This window comes from Canis lupus, chromosome 5, assembly GCF_003254725.2.
Source record: "Canis lupus dingo isolate Sandy chromosome 5, ASM325472v2, whole genome shotgun sequence".
In the NCBI taxonomy this organism is placed as follows: Eukaryota; Metazoa; Chordata; class Mammalia; order Carnivora; family Canidae; genus Canis; species Canis lupus.
The window spans coordinates 8,254,953-8,269,617 of NC_064247.1; the positions used below are offsets into that span (position 1 = coordinate 8,254,953).

Below are 14,665 nucleotides of genomic sequence, written 5' to 3' on the forward strand. Positions count from 1 at the left end.
GGCCGTGCTCCTCCCAGCCTGGTGTCAAGGGCCAGTGGGTGCTTCAGAAGCAGGTGCCGTGACGTGAGGCAGAAGGGATGGAGGACTGGATGGCAAGAGTAATCACATTTATTGCTTGATGACTAGGGTAGACAGTCACTACATCCGGGCCAGGCTGCCCGAATGCTCCCTGCCTGGGTACCAGGAAGGAGCCGGTCTCGGTCACATGGTCAGGTATACTAGTAGTCCAGCTGTACTACTTCGGTGGGTGGCCTCCACCCCGGCCAGAGATGGGTCGTGCAGTCTCACCCATCACTCTGTTGGCCTGGGCCTCAGGTGCAGTGCCTCAAAGCCCGTCGGTTTGCCTGCCTGCCCCGCCGCCGGATGAGCAGGGTGTGGGGACAGGAGAGCCTGGGTTAGTGCTGGGGAAAGCCATGGTGAGGAAAATGTGCATGTGGGCCAAGGCTGACGGATGGGGCAGCGGGGCCCATCTGAGAGCTTACGGCTCAGACGATATTGTGCTCCTGGACCTTCTCTCCCAAGTAAAAGCGGCTGAAGAGAAAGGGGCTCAGGTCGATAGTCTGGAAGTGGCCTTGCAGCACCATCTCCGCCACGGCTCGGCCCACGGCAGGGGCCTGCTGGAGTCCATGGCCACTGAAGCCCGTGGCAAAGTACATGTTGATGACTAGTGGGTGGGGACCCACCACACCATTCTGGTCAAAGGTGTTGTAGTCGTAATAGCCAGCCCAAGAGCTCCGAGCCTGCGGGTGGACAAGATGCTGGGGTGCCCGGGAAGGTGCCGGCACACGCCGCCCTCGCTCCTGCCCAAGAGTCAGACACGGTCTGACCTCCCAGCTGCTGAGGGGTCGATGAGATGGGTCCTTAGCAGCTGTGAGGTGGAGGGCACGTGACAGCGGACAGGCTCTCCAAGGGGACCGAGGTGCTCAGGCTCACCGGCCTCCCACTTACCTTCAGAGTCTCAAAAGCTGGTACCCTCTGGGCCAAAGAGGGCCACACCTTGTCCTGGAAGAAATCATGGTCCACTTCCAGGTTCCCTGGGTCCGGTTCCTCCTCCTGCGGTGAGAGTTGGGGACATGGCTTATGCTGCCTGGGACACGAGGGCGGGCCCCACTGACCCCGTTACTCCCCTCAGTAGGGCTAGCACATCAGCAGGAGTGCTGGCCCCCCCAAATAGCCTGGCTCTTTTTTTTTTTTTTTTAAGTTTTTTTTTTTTTTAAGATTTTATTTATTTATTCGTGAGAGACACACAGAGAGAGAGAGAGAGAGAGAGATAGGCAGAGGGAGAAGCAGGCTCCATGCAAGGAGCCCGATGTGGGACTTGATCCTGGATCTCCAGGATCACACTCGAGGCTGCAGGCGGCGCTAAACCGCTGCGCCACCAGGGCTGCCCGGCCTGGCTCTTTAGTGATGGCTGGCCTGTGTCTGCTGCCCAGCACCCCAACCCCACCTAGCTTACCTCGGTGGGGCTACAGCCGCCCAGATAGTTGTTGCCCAGTCCTTCCCGGCGGAAATAGACCCCACTAGGATCTATGACGAACGGGGTCTCCAGGCCCGGTCCCTGGGGGCAGTGCCACACGTACACGTACCTACCATGACCAGCAGGTTAGAAGAGCCCTCCCTTCCCACCACGAGTAACAACCCCTTACACTGCCTCTTCCCCTCTCCCACCAACCTCCTCAGCTGCCCTGAGGGGACTCACCTTTTCCTCGGCTCCACAGGTAGCTTGGTGCCCTGCAGGGTGCCCGGTGGCCCCTTCCCGATACCAGCCAGCTGTGCGATCTGGCCAGACCAGGCCCCCGCTGCGTTGATCACGATGGCACATTCCACGGGCTGGTACTCCAGGCTGTGGTCTACCTTCACCTGCAGGCACCAGAGGGGGAGGGGAGGCAGGGCCCGGGCCATACGCCGGGCGCCATGACAGGTGCATTTCTTCCTGAGCCTTAGTTTACCCAGACTGGAAGTAGGTAGAAAAAGATCAAAGTGACAGCTGTTGCCTTTTGTGCCCCTCCACTTGGTAAGGAGGACGCAGAGGCTGGGAACTTACATGGACTTCATGGATCCTTTTCAAAGTCAGCTCTTCCCCGCTCCTGGTCTCCATGTGGTTGGACGAAGAGATAAAACCTGCAGAAAAAAGAGAGGAACTCCTGAGGCCCGAAGAGGACAAGATTGGGATAGCAGGGGTTTCATGAGGGGAGCAGGCTGGAAGGCTGGGGCTTTCCCACAGAGATGGGGGGACCAGGATGAACCTGGCCACTTGGAGGACAGGAGGGTGCTGAAACCTTCCAGCATGAGTAAGTCATGCAGAAGGCTAGTTAGGAGCCGGAGTCGGGATGCCCAGCCCCCGGGGAGAACTCCCTCGCCCCCCAACTCTTGCTTAGCTCGTGAGTGAAGCTAAGACCCCATCTACGCCGGCACCCCGGGAAGCAGAGCAAAGAAGGGACCTCAGACTCACGTGTCACCTCTCCATGGCAGAAGAGGACCCCCATGGACTGGACCTTCCGCCGAAGCCCCTGAAGCAGACACCAGGGGTCAAACCAACCTTCGTGCTCCATCCCTGTGAGGAGCAAGAGGACTCATGAGGCGGGGTCAGGACCCTCCCCTCCTACTGGATTTCCTGTGCCCCTGACCCCTCTTTAGGGCTTGTAAGCCAGGGGAAGTCCTGCTGCCCGATGCACCAGAGTCAAATCCTGTGGAAGGACACAGAGCTAGCACGGCCCGGGGGGCAGGGGGGCAGCACTGCTTCTTGGTGTGGCTACAGGGTGCTGAGACTCCCAACCCAAGGCGCCCCATGAACCCTGAGCCCCTCTGCAAGCAGGCCTCACCGTAAGACGCCAAAGCCACGCCCTCTGTGTTTATCCAGGGAAATTTGTTCCGAAGCTGCTCAGGAGACATCAGGCAAACTTTGGCTCCTTCCTGCCTGAGAGAAACGTGTGTGCACGTGTGTCAGAGGGGGAGTGAGCAGAGACGGAGAAGTACAGACCCCACTCCACAAGTGGGGGTTCGCCTCATTTGTGTCACTTCTCTGCCCCAAACTCCCCAAGTTTTCCTCCTTGCTGAGTGGGTGGAGACCAAGCCTCCCAGCCACGGCTCTTCACCTGACCCCTCTTTCCTTGCCTACACCCTCATATCACTTTGGCTAGGCTGAACCCCGTCATCCCCTCATTATTCCATGTCCTTTCACGACAGCGCAGGTCACTTTCTCCACTTGTGCCTGGAAGGGCCTTCCTGCCCACTTTCTAGTACAGTCCCATCCACCAGCACAACGACCCCCCAAAGACAGCAACACAGATCCTAAGAGGACACACTCGCAAGCAGACTGCCTGTGTTGAATCCCAGCGCCACCATTAAGTGCCCGTGCCTCAGTTTACCCACATATAAAATGGTGGCTATTTGGTGGCTAAATGAATAAACGCTGCATCTGAGACATCACCTGATGTCCCCAGTAAGACTTGCAAGTCTATCTGCTGAACACGTGCACTCCTGACCAATCGTGAGACTCACTCAGGAGAGGGGCTGCCCAAACCGGCCTGCTGCCTGCATTTTTATATGTGAGTGACACTCGGTCGTTTATATTTTCGCCCATGTTTCGTCTATGTCTGCGTTTCTTTCAACTGCAGAGCCGGGTGACTGCAACAGAGACCCTATGCCCCCAAAAGCCTAAAATACCGACTACCTGGCCCTCACAGGAAAAATGTGCAGATTCCCGGGTCCTTCCCTAGAGGTTGTGGCTTATTAGGTGTGAGATTTTCCAGGTGGTTCCTATGATCTGGCAAATCTGGGAACCACCACAGCAGCGTGTTGGTCCACATGTGTTATAGCACCTGGCACAGGGTCCTGGGGGTCTGCATGTGTCTGTGGTTCCCGACAGGCTGCGCTTCCACACAGTAGGGACCTGTCTTAGCAACTCGCCCATTCCAATTCCTCACTTGGAATCGGAGCTTGCCGAGTGTACGCAGCTGAGTGAGGAGCAGCCTGCTGGTGTGCCAGGTACCCACCTCTGCACCTTCACGTTGCTCTCCATGAGTGCGGCACCCTTTTCTGAAGCCAGCAAGAGATAACCTGAGGGGTTGAACTGGATGTCCAGGGGAGGGTCATCGACTACAGCCAGGTACTCCTGTGTGCAAACAAAGAAAAAAAAAAAAAGGCTCTGTAGAGAAGTTGATTTAAAGAATGGAGGGAGAGCTCTCCTGGCTTCTTCACCAATACCTCCCAAGACTTAGAGGAGTCCCCCTCTGGGTTCCACCACCGGGGTGTGGGGGGAAACTAGAGGTTCCCACTCCTAGGTGCCCGAACTGCTTCTGCTCCCTGATCCCCTGGCCAGGGGGCTACTCCTCTCTCTGGGCTAAAGGCATGGTCCCCACCCCCACGCCCAAGTCTCTTTGCACGTACATTGATGTTGCGTAGAAACTCAATGGAAAAGAGGGAGAGCTGGATGTTCTCGGGCACGGAGAACTGCTGGCGAATGCCGCCCACAGAAAGCACGGTGGACGCCCGGGAGTACTGTGGGAAGACAAGAGAGGCTGAGGGTGGCCAGCACCCCGTCCGTGTGAGCACCCTCCTGTAGCAGAAGCACCTACAAGTAGAGCACAGTACTACCTGCGGGCTTAAAATCTAAGAGGAGCAGAGGCAGATAAACCCACATGCAGGCCAACCAGCACCCAAAGAGGACAGTAACCACTAAATCCTTCTTAGCAGATGGGCCGAGCAGAGAGTCAGGCATCTAAAGGGCTGGGCACGTGGCACACATGGGAATGGTCTGGAAGCTCAAGGGCAGGAGATTAACATTTCATCTACTAACTGGAAGATGGAAGGATGTGACCAAACTAGCAAGATTCGTAGTTAACTGGCAGTGGCTTAACTAGGAACAACGGGGGCGCCTGCGTGGCTCAGTTGGTTAAGTGTCTGCCTTCGGCTCAGGTCATGATCTTAGGGTCCTGGGATGGAGCCCCACATCAGGCTCCCTGCTCAGTGGGGAGTTTGCTTCTCCCTCTCCCCCCTATTATGCTGTCTCTCTCTTTCTCAATCAGATAGATAAATAAAATCTTTGAAAAAAAAAAAAAGAATAGGAACAATTGAAGTGCAAAACCTGAGAAGTCATAGAACCAAAAGGGGGATGGGAGAGCTGTCTGTTCATGACAGCTGGAATACAGGCTCTCTTTGCGCCCAGAAGATCCAACATGGTGAAGTTTGCTTTTAAGAGCAAAAACCATACAGCCAAAGTCTCTAATTCATGGGAGGGAAAGCCTGGGACTATTCCTCAACAAGACCCAAAGTACAGTTTCTGCCCTTTGGACCCCCAAAAACTGACGTCTTTCCTCCCTCCACTCCACTTGCCCCTGAGTAAGATCGGAGTCAGTGCCCCACTCACAACGCCACCCTCCCCCAGACCTCTCACCGTGTGGTCCCGTTCCACCACCAGCACCCGAATGGCACCTCGTGGCTTCTCCAACCTCTTCAGCCAATAGGCCACAGACAGGCCAATCACCCCACCCCCCACAATCACCACATCCGAGTGTTCAGGAGGCAGGTAGCTGGTGTCGTACAGTGGATTCCAGGCTCCTCCGGGAAGGACTGACTGGATCTTCTTCTTAATCTCAGACACCTTTCCGTTCTGGTCTGTGGGATGCAGTTATGGTCAGAAGGCCATACGTTTTCTTTCCAGGTGGTAAGGGGTTAGAGGATGGGCTAAGTGGACCCTGAGCAGGCTGTGCCCACAGCTGGCCTGTCTCATAAGGTCAGCTTCACTATGTGATCTGCGTGCCATTAGGCTCTCTGCCTTCTCATGTGGTGTGCCCAGCAATGCAAGAGTCAGCTTCTTAAAATGAACACTCTATCCTCTCTCCCTAGGTGAGGGGACTTAGGCAGGTTTACCTCCTGTGCAGGCTGCTCTCTCCTCTGGGCCCCAGGCTCACAGATTCAACTGCATGGTCCTCTTGTCTTGGATGTCCCAGGCTCCTGGGCCAATGGGTCCTGGCACACCCCAAGCTGCAGTGCCCTCTGAAGCATGATACTCCGAGGGGCATCTTATCCTGGATATCCATCGCCACCAGCAAAGCTACATTCATGTCCTATTTATCATCAAGTCCTGATGTCTTTGCCTCCTAAATATCTCCCCAATCTGTCCTCCCATTCCCCCCATCTCTGCTACCACCACCCTAAGCTCTCCCCTAGACTAATGCAAAAGCTTCCTAATTGTTCCCAGTAATTCCCCTCTTGCCCACCCAACTCTCTTCTGCGTGTTGGCTAAAATATTTTCTAAGCACTAATTTAATCACATGCTCGGTTGCTTAAAACCTTCCAGTGACCATTACTCCAAGGATAAAAGTCCAAAGTCTTTAACATGGCCTGTGAGACACTGCACAGCCCGGCTCCTGTTTACCTTGTTCTCTCCCTCCTCCCCCACTCCAGCCCTGACACCTTAATGGCACTTTATTTCTTTCTTCCCACCACAGGGGATCGACATGGGGGTTCTCTCTGCTTTGAAACTGTGTCCAGTGGCCCAGTGGTTTAGCGCTGCCTTCAGCCCAGGGCGTGATCCTGGAGACCCGGGATCGAGTCCTGCGTCAGGCTCCCTGCATGGAGCCTGCTTCTCCCTCTGCCTGTGTCTCTGCTTCTCTCTCTCTCTCTCTCTCATGAATAAATAAATTTTTAAAAATCTTTAAAAAAAAAATGAAACTGCGTGCACTTCTTTGCTGTTAAGGCCCTGCTTCCCTTCCCCTTCAGCTCAGTTATCATTTTCTCAGGAAAGGCTTTCCTGCCCGCCTACACTGTCCAAATCTCCTGTCGCGCCATCTCATTGCCTCCCGCAGCGCATCTGCAACTCTGAATTTATCTGTGATTGCGTCACGCTGTGCTGTGCCTGCTTTCTTGGCCTCTCGATCTCCGACCCGGCACAGAACCTGGCGCACCGTTAAGCGCCCTGAATCAACGAATCCTTTTGTCTTTCACACCTAACTCAGGCATCTCCAAGTCTTTCCACGGACTCGCATGTTTCTCCGACCTGGGCTTACCTCCCCCGTCCACGCTGCCTTCCCCATGTCTACACCAACTACACGGCTTCTGCTAGCGCCTTGCACAAAACCAATGCTTCTCTTGAGCTTTTGCTCGGGTTCCTCAGGACGTGGGACCCATCTGCCCCCTGCGCTCCTGCAATCACGCTGGCTGCGGGGCCCAGCGGGAGTCCACAGCTCCCTGGGCACCTGCACCGACGTGCACGCTCTGCTCCCCCCGCCCCCCGCAGCCGCACACCCGGCACCGCACCCTGCCCGCGAGCGGGGCCTCCTGCACGTCTACCGCTGCGACCCCCCCGCCTGGCTCTGCTCTTCGGTGGTTGAGTCGAGGCTTGCAGCGATGTGGCACCTGTCGCCTGAGAAGGCACCCTCGGCGTCCGTGCAGCGCTCGGGCCTCACCAGCTCGGCCCGGCAAGCGCAGCGCCTTCTCCCGGCCGACCCGCTGTCCTTGCACTGGGGGCCGCGTCCTGAGTCCCGAAGGCCGCACAGGCGGCGACCGGGCCCACCCGACAACCGCGATACCCTCCGCTGCCCTCAACTTTACCCGGAGCGGAGCCTCCGCGGCGTGAGCCCAGCCCCCGGGCCAGCAGGGTCCGGCCCCAGCGCGGCCACGACGCCGTCCGCAGCATGGCCTCTGCGCGCCCCGCCGCTCCACGCCGGACCCTGCCCCTTCCCCGCGCCCCGCCCCCTCCGCCGTCACTGCTCCGCGCCCCGGGCCGTTCCGACGAGCGCGCCCATTGGCCAGCGGCGCCCCGGGCCCCGCCCCCGCGCTAGAGGCGGCGGCTCGCGGCGCCCCGCGCAGGCCCGCCCCCACCCGCCCCCACCCGCCATTGGCGAGCCTGGAGACTGCGTCAGCACTGCGCGCCCTCGGGTGGGGGCGGGGGCGGGGGCGGGGGCGGGGGCGGGGGCGGGGGGGACCCGGCCGCGCGGAGCGGAAGTGCGGCTGAGCCGGTTTCCGGGGCCGCTGGTGTGACGTGTCCCGCGCCTGGCGCAGCAGGAAGCGGCGGCGATCGCGGCCTGAGCTCCCGGCGCCGGCCCCGGCTTCTTTCCCGCTGCCGCCATGCTCGACTTCTTCACCATTTTCTCCAAGGGCGGGCTTGTGCTCTGGTGCTTCCAGGGCGTGAGCGACTCCTGCACCGGGCCCGTTAATGCGTTGATTCGATCTGTGCTGCTGCAGGTATCGCTCCCCGCGGGGTCCCCCGCCCCCGCCCCCCCAGCGGGCGCCCGGCTCGCCCCGGGACTCGGCTGCCCCCCCCCGCCCTCGGGCCGAGTCCCCGCGGCGCTCCCTCGGGTTTCCCACGGTTCCCCCAGCGGCCCCCGCCCCCCCCGCCCCCAGCGGCCGGCCCTGCTGTTTCGGAGGCTGGGTGGGATAGTGGAAAAACGCCTTTAAAAACCGTAGATAAGTGAACAGCGGCTGGTCAGTCTGACGCTATGACTACGTCCCCCCGGCTTGCACGTGTCTAGCCTTCCCCCGACCTGTTTCTCTCCCCCCGACTTGGTGCCTCCGCCTCTCCCTGATGGGATGGATGCTGGAGAGCGAGGACCCAGCATCCTCCGGGCCGGGCGGGGCCGGGGCCGGGGCCGGGGCCGGGGCCGGGGCCGGGGGGCGGGGGCGGGGGCGCCTGGTTCTTCCCACGGGTAGTCCCGGGTAGTCCCCGAAGGGCGCAAGCCTGGGGTTTCTGGGTGGTCTGGACGTGTCTGAGACCTCCTCTTCCTTCCAGGAAAGGGGAGGTAACAACTCCTTCACCCATGAGGCGCTCACACTCAAGTATAAACTGGACAACCAGTTCGAGCTGGTGTTCGTGGTAAGTGGAGGTACTCCCGAGACGTCGCGGTCACACTTTGAACGCAATTCTGATTACTAAGAGAATCCTAATTAATGGCACCCAGTGTATATGATGAAGTAACTGAGAAGCCGGGGAGGGAGGACCGGGAGAGGGAAGGCGCTGCCGCCAGCTTGGCTGCCCCTCAGGTCAGGGAAACCTGCCAGGCCACGGAGCCGGCCTCCGGAGGCCTGGGTTGAGTTGGCTTGTAAGCAGATCTGTTGGCTCCGTTTCTCCCTGAACAGGTCGGTTTTCAGAAGATCCTAACGCTGACGTACGTAGACAAGTTGATAGATGATGTGCATCGGCTGTTTCGAGACAAGTACCGCACAGAGATCCAACAGCAAAGTGCCTTAAGTCTATTGAACGGCACTTTTGATTTCCAGAATGACTTCCTGCGGCTCCTTCGGTGAGAGGCCTCCCCTCTGCAGAGTCAATGTCTGCGCCCTGATGAGCTAGCTCCCTTCTTTCCCGAGGGCGGTTCAGGGTAGCACGTTGTACTGAAACACACCTCTACATCTGATTGACCTCTTGGTGTGAGGGTTCTTTCTCTCTCTTCTAGCGAAGCAGAGGAGAGCAGTAAGATCCGTGCTCCCACTACCATGAAGAAATTCGAAGATTCTGAAAAGGCCAAGAAACCTGTGAGGTCCATGATTGAGACACGGGGTGAAAAGCCCAAGGAAAAAGCAAAGAACAGCAAAAAAAAGGGGGCCAAGAAGGAGAGTGAGTTTGAACTCCTTGGACATAAGAGGGGCATGAAAAGTTAATGGCAGTAAGGACTGAAGTTGTTCCCTGTCTTTCTGTCATTGCTTGTCTCCCCTGCTCAGTGCCCATCACCCTATCACCCCTGGTCCTCGTGATACCCTGCATGTTTGTTCCTAGCTTCCTCTCAAGGACTTGGAGGACTCTTGCCCATTGTTCCAATTTGGTCATCTTTCACCAGAGAGTTTTCTCCTAACAGGCTCTGATGGCCCTTTGGCTACGGGCAAAGCAGTTCCTGCCGAAAAGTCAGGTCTCCCAGCGGGGCCAGAGAACGGGGTAGAACTTTCCAAAGAGGAGCTAATACGCAGGAAGCGGGAGGAGTTCATTCAGAAGCATGGGAGAGGTCTGGAGAAGTCCAGGTGAGCATTCTTTCACCATGAATCCTGGGATCTCGCCACACTGGGAGCAAAGGGGCTCCTGGGTGGATGTTTCTTCTTCACTTGTAAACTTTGGTGCTGTAACCCTTTACAGCAAGTCCACGAAATCAGATGCTCCGAAGGAGAAGGGCAAGAAAGCACCCCGGGTGTGGGCACTGGGTGGCTGTGCTAACAAGGAAGTCTTGGATTATAGCGCTCCCACCACCAATGGAGCCCCTGACGCTGCCCCGCCTGAGGACATCAACTTGGTAAGAGAAAACGGGCCAGTAAGGATTACCTTTATTAAGAAACGGGAGGAGGTAGAGACCAGGAGGGCAGGCCCTTTAGTGTCTATGAACAAAGGGGGTGGGTTATGTTTGGAGTTTTCTGAATAACAGAGTAGTGAGGACATGGCAAATCCTGGGCTGCTCTGCCCTCAGTGTTCCCGATCCCATCTTGTTCCTTTCCCTGTACCCTCCAGATTCGAGGGACTGGGCCTGGGGGGCAGCTTCAGGATCTGGACTGCAGCAGCTCAGATGATGAAGAGACCGCACAAAATGCCAGCAAACCCAGGTAGGGGAATTTCAGGTGGCGGGTGGTATGTGTGGCTCCAGGAGGGATGAGCCTGGACTCCTGCCCTTTTCTATGGATTTGTGATCTCCTGTGCCTGCAGTGCTACCAAGGGAACTCTGGGTGGCATGTTTGGGATGCTGAAGGGCCTTGTGGGGTCCAAGAGCTTGAGTCGTGAAGACATGGAATCGGTGCTGGATAAGATGCGTGATCATCTCATTGGTAAGTTCTGAAGAATAGGTGGACTTAAGGTTTATGGGCAAGGGGTGGTGGAGAGTAGAACCACGCAGAGTTCTCATCTGTATCATAGGGTTGTTTACTGTTGACGTGGCTAGCCCTCACACCTGTCCCTGTCTTTCCAGCTAAGAATGTGGCAGCAGACATTGCAGTCCAGCTCTGTGAATCTGTGGCCAACAAGCTGGAGGGGAAGGTGATGGGGACATTCAGCAGTAAGTATCCCCCCTAAACCCAGAAAATGCTCAAGGCATAATGTGTACCAGGAGGTTAAGCACATTGATGTCCGTTTTTAGTAGGTGTGTGGCTTTTGGCAAGTTCCTTCACCTCTAAACATCTACTGTGTAATTTAGACTTGAAGTTATCAAGTTAACACTTGTAAAGTGCTTGGAACAGTGTCACATGTGGTGTGGATTCCCGGGACAAGATCCTTGTATCCTCCAGATCCCAGTTCCTTTAGGTGTTGGGTCTTCTTGGGGTACATTCCTTGCATTTCACAGATCCACTGCCCCCTTTTAGCGGTGACTTCCACAGTAAAGCAAGCCCTGCAAGAGTCCCTGGTGCAGATTCTGCAGCCACAGCGTCGTGTAGACATGCTCCGAGATATTATGGACGCCCAGCGTCATCAGCGCCCTTATGTTGTCACTTTCTGTGGTGTTAACGGAGTGGGGAAGTCTACTAATCTTGCCAAGGTCGGTACAGCTGCCCACCACCTCTGACGTCCTTTTTTTCATGCTCTAAGTCTTAGCCATTCTCATTCTAGGGACTGATTTCTTTGCTCTTTTGCACAGATTTCCTTCTGGCTGCTAGAGAATGGCTTCAGTGTCCTCATTGCTGCCTGTGACACATTTCGTGCTGGGGCCGTGGAGCAGCTGTGCACACACACCCGGCGCCTGAGTGCCCTACACCCCCCAGAGAAGCACGCTGGCCGCACTATGGTGCAGTTGTTTGAAAAGGGCTACGGCAAGGACGCTGCAGGCATTGCCATGGAAGCGATTGCCTTTGGTACGGTGCACAGGACAGGGGCAGGGTTGGGGGGCTGCTGTGGACCCCTTTCCTCCTTGGGATTCGTCGAGGATCAGGGTTCCCCTCCTACCAACTTACTGCTCAGTAGCAAGTCAGGCTGGAGAACTTGCCATCAGGAGTGGCTAACTGCAGGCAAAACTAATATATTCCAATCAAGAAAGCCTGTTACACATCTCTTTTATCCTGTGGGCAGGACGGTCTTGACCACAAAGCACAGAACAGGTTTTTGCTCACACTACCTTATAACCAGATCCGGAGCCCGAGAAAGTAAACACACAGGCTTTTAATATATAGTCAGGTTACCACTTCTTGAGAGAAAGCTGGGATGAGCAAGACAGTCTAGAAGTTTTGAGTTGACCGCTTTTTTTCTCTCTAGCACGTAACCAAGGCTTTGATGTGGTGCTGGTGGACACAGCTGGCCGCATGCAAGACAATGCCCCTCTGATGACTGCCCTGGCTAAGCTCATTACTGTCAACACACCCGACTTGGTGCTGTTTGTGGGGGAGGCCTTAGTAGGCAATGAGGCCGTGGACCAGCTGGTGAGGGCTAGGGCCTAGTTCTTTTCCCAGCCTCAGCTTTGGGCAGCTGGGTACTTCTTGTACTTACACCATGTTTCTCCCTTACAGGTCAAGTTCAACAGAGCCTTGGCTGACCATTCTATGGCTCAAACACCTCGGCTCATTGATGGCATTGTCCTTACCAAATTTGATACCATTGATGACAAGGTAAATATGGATGGTACAGGACAGCATGAGATGGGGAGGGGCATCCTGCTCAGCGGGGGCGGGCTCCAAGGCTGCCTGTTACTGAGGGGATGGAAAGAAGTGGCTCTGAGTTGATTGGGTATCCCCTTTCTCCACTTCAGGTGGGAGCTGCTATTTCTATGACCTACATCACGAGCAAACCCATCGTCTTTGTGGGCACTGGCCAGACCTACTGTGACCTACGCAGCCTCAATGCCAAGGCTGTGGTGGCTGCCCTCATGAAGGCTTAACATGGCTCTTGCCCAAAACCAAATCACTGCTTCCCCCAAAGCCCCTCTTCCTGTATCAAGAATGTGCTTTAGAATACGTGAGTGACTTCTCTTCAGTGTAGTACAGAGGCAGAGTGAGGGGAGTTCTAGGGGCCTGCAGTTCCCCCTGCCCCACTCCTTGGCAGCCCAGCCTCCACCTGCAAGGGCCTAATCATGTTACAGTCCACTGCCCATCACCCCCGTCCCTGACAGTCATCCTTCCTACTCAGGCATTCCCTTCTCTCTGCCTACACACTCAGTCTCATTACAGCTTTGACCAACGGTTGGAAGATCCAACACCAGAGCTTTGCTAATTCGCACGGTCACAGGGATGTCTGAGCACAATGAGCAGTCGAGACTTCCAGAGCCAGCTCTGGGTTATCCCTTGGATCCACAGCTTTCAGGCCCCTGGGGCCAGGATGATACCCACCACACTATGGCAGTGTATGGCCTGTTCCAATTGCTGCTAATTCTTATGATGACCCCATCCCCACTGTTTCCTCAAAGCATTAGCTAGGCCAGAATGATTTGTTAGAAATGAACAAAAGGAGTTCCTGCTTCCCTCAAAAATAAAGGGAGCTGAGCTGCAGTGTTGCATTGGGCTTCTCAGCCTTCCAACTCTTCCCTGCTCCCAGAATCCAGATGTAAGCTTTGCATGTTCCCTTTCCTGGGAGAGAACCAACTGTCAAAAGGGTATACAAGTTGCCCCTCTCCCCCACCCCACTCTTCACCTGAGTGGATCCTGGCTTTTCCTCCTCCTCCTCTCTACAGTGCCTGGTAGACAAGTGCTACGTTGAAGAATACAAACCTCTTGTTAAGACTTGTCCTGTAGCTTGGTATTACAGATGTGCTATTAGTGCAATAAGGTGAAGGCTGTCTGCCCAGAGAAATACATAATTTATATAAGAAAATAAATTTCATAAGTAAATTGCCTTTTACATCTCGGAGTTATTTTATATACAATTCAAAAAGTAAGATTCCCCCATCACACTAACTATGCTTCTAGGCCTTATGGTAAGAAGGGAAGTAAAACAGGAATTGATAATGTTTGTCTAGAGAGTAAGATCACCCACTTCAGTGTGAAAGAGAACTTTTAAATTGAGTTACAAAAATTAGGCTCATTTTGTGCCTTTGCAAGTTTTCTAAAGGGACTCTAAAAGTAGAGCCAGGGCCCTGGGAAGTAAATGAACAAGCTTTTAATACAGCTCAGTTATGTAAAATACTGTACACTGTAAAAGGTCTAGAAAACTAGAGCTTCAAGTCATGTTTTAAAAAAGCCATTAAGCTTAATTGAAAAACCAAGTATAGAGTACAAAACAGCAACAAGGGCCATGGTGATCCCGCGGCATCTAGCTCCCAAGTCCTTCATGCAGGGCTGTAGCCATAGTCAGTGGAGGTGTCACACTGATGTGTTGTGTGGACACAGGCATGTCCAACCCAGGGATGGGGGGGCTGCATTGGGTCCCGTTGTCACTGGGGGATCCTTGAACTGGAATAGGCCGCAGAAGATCAAGAACCAGTGGGCATGAAGGATTGAGCTGGAACACCCCCCGACCCCCAACTCTACTGCCAACCTTCAGCCTCTGGGTTTTGGTACTTCCATGGAGCTGTGTTGGGCTCTTGTAAGTTTACTTGCTAAATATTCTCCACAGTCGGGCCTGACAGCTTGGTCTAATGGTGATGATTTCTCTAGTCCTCTCATGTTCTACAGTCTGTGGAGAGAAAAGAGAGTAAGATGAAGGCTCACGAAACACACATCTGAAGCTACAAATATTTAAGTCAATCTTAACTCTTCAGAAGACAAGATATCACAGATACTAGGAATCTTGTGATAGACTCAATAGGAAAACACAGAAACTTAACAGGCAGGA

General features: G+C 55.2%; 3 protein-coding genes across 6 annotated transcripts in view; 1 reads left to right on the forward strand and 2 right to left on the reverse strand.

Moving 5' to 3' along the window:
- Positions 1-90: 90 nt before the first annotated feature.
- FOXRED1 (FAD dependent oxidoreductase domain containing 1) lies at positions 91-7,683 on the reverse strand. The gene is made up of 11 exons (XM_025464972.3): positions 7,555-7,683; positions 5,396-5,616; positions 4,390-4,500; positions 3,996-4,114; positions 2,823-2,917; positions 2,453-2,554; positions 2,045-2,121; positions 1,700-1,860; positions 1,457-1,586; positions 949-1,053; positions 91-740 (listed from the first exon to the last, which is right to left on the reverse strand). The coding sequence occupies exons 1-11, from the start codon at positions 7,637-7,639 to the stop codon at positions 486-488; spliced, it is 1,461 nt and encodes a 486-aa protein (XP_025320757.3). The 5' UTR covers positions 7,640-7,683; the 3' UTR covers positions 91-485.
- Positions 7,684-7,913: 230 nt separating this feature from the next.
- On the forward strand, positions 7,914-13,727 carry SRPRA (SRP receptor subunit alpha). Its single transcript, XM_025464978.3, has 14 exons — positions 7,914-8,187; positions 8,732-8,815; positions 9,079-9,242; positions 9,396-9,556; positions 9,795-9,954; positions 10,067-10,220; positions 10,433-10,524; positions 10,625-10,743; positions 10,884-10,970; positions 11,275-11,447; positions 11,547-11,760; positions 12,158-12,321; positions 12,409-12,507; positions 12,648-13,727. The coding sequence occupies exons 1-14, from the start codon at positions 8,071-8,073 to the stop codon at positions 12,774-12,776; spliced, it is 1,917 nt and encodes a 638-aa protein (XP_025320763.3). The 5' UTR covers positions 7,914-8,070; the 3' UTR covers positions 12,777-13,727.
- A 248-nt stretch (positions 13,728-13,975) lies between these two features.
- Positions 13,976-14,665, reverse strand: part of FAM118B (family with sequence similarity 118 member B) — a 46,700-nt gene continuing 46,010 nt past the window's right edge. For all 4 annotated transcript variants that reach the window (XM_025464983.3, XM_025464984.3, XM_025464979.3 and 1 more), the window contains exon 8: positions 13,976-14,506. In XM_025464983.3, coding sequence (XP_025320768.1) covers positions 14,493-14,506 — 14 coding nt within the window. In that variant the 3' untranslated portion in view covers positions 13,976-14,492. The remainder of the gene's footprint in view (positions 14,507-14,665) is intronic.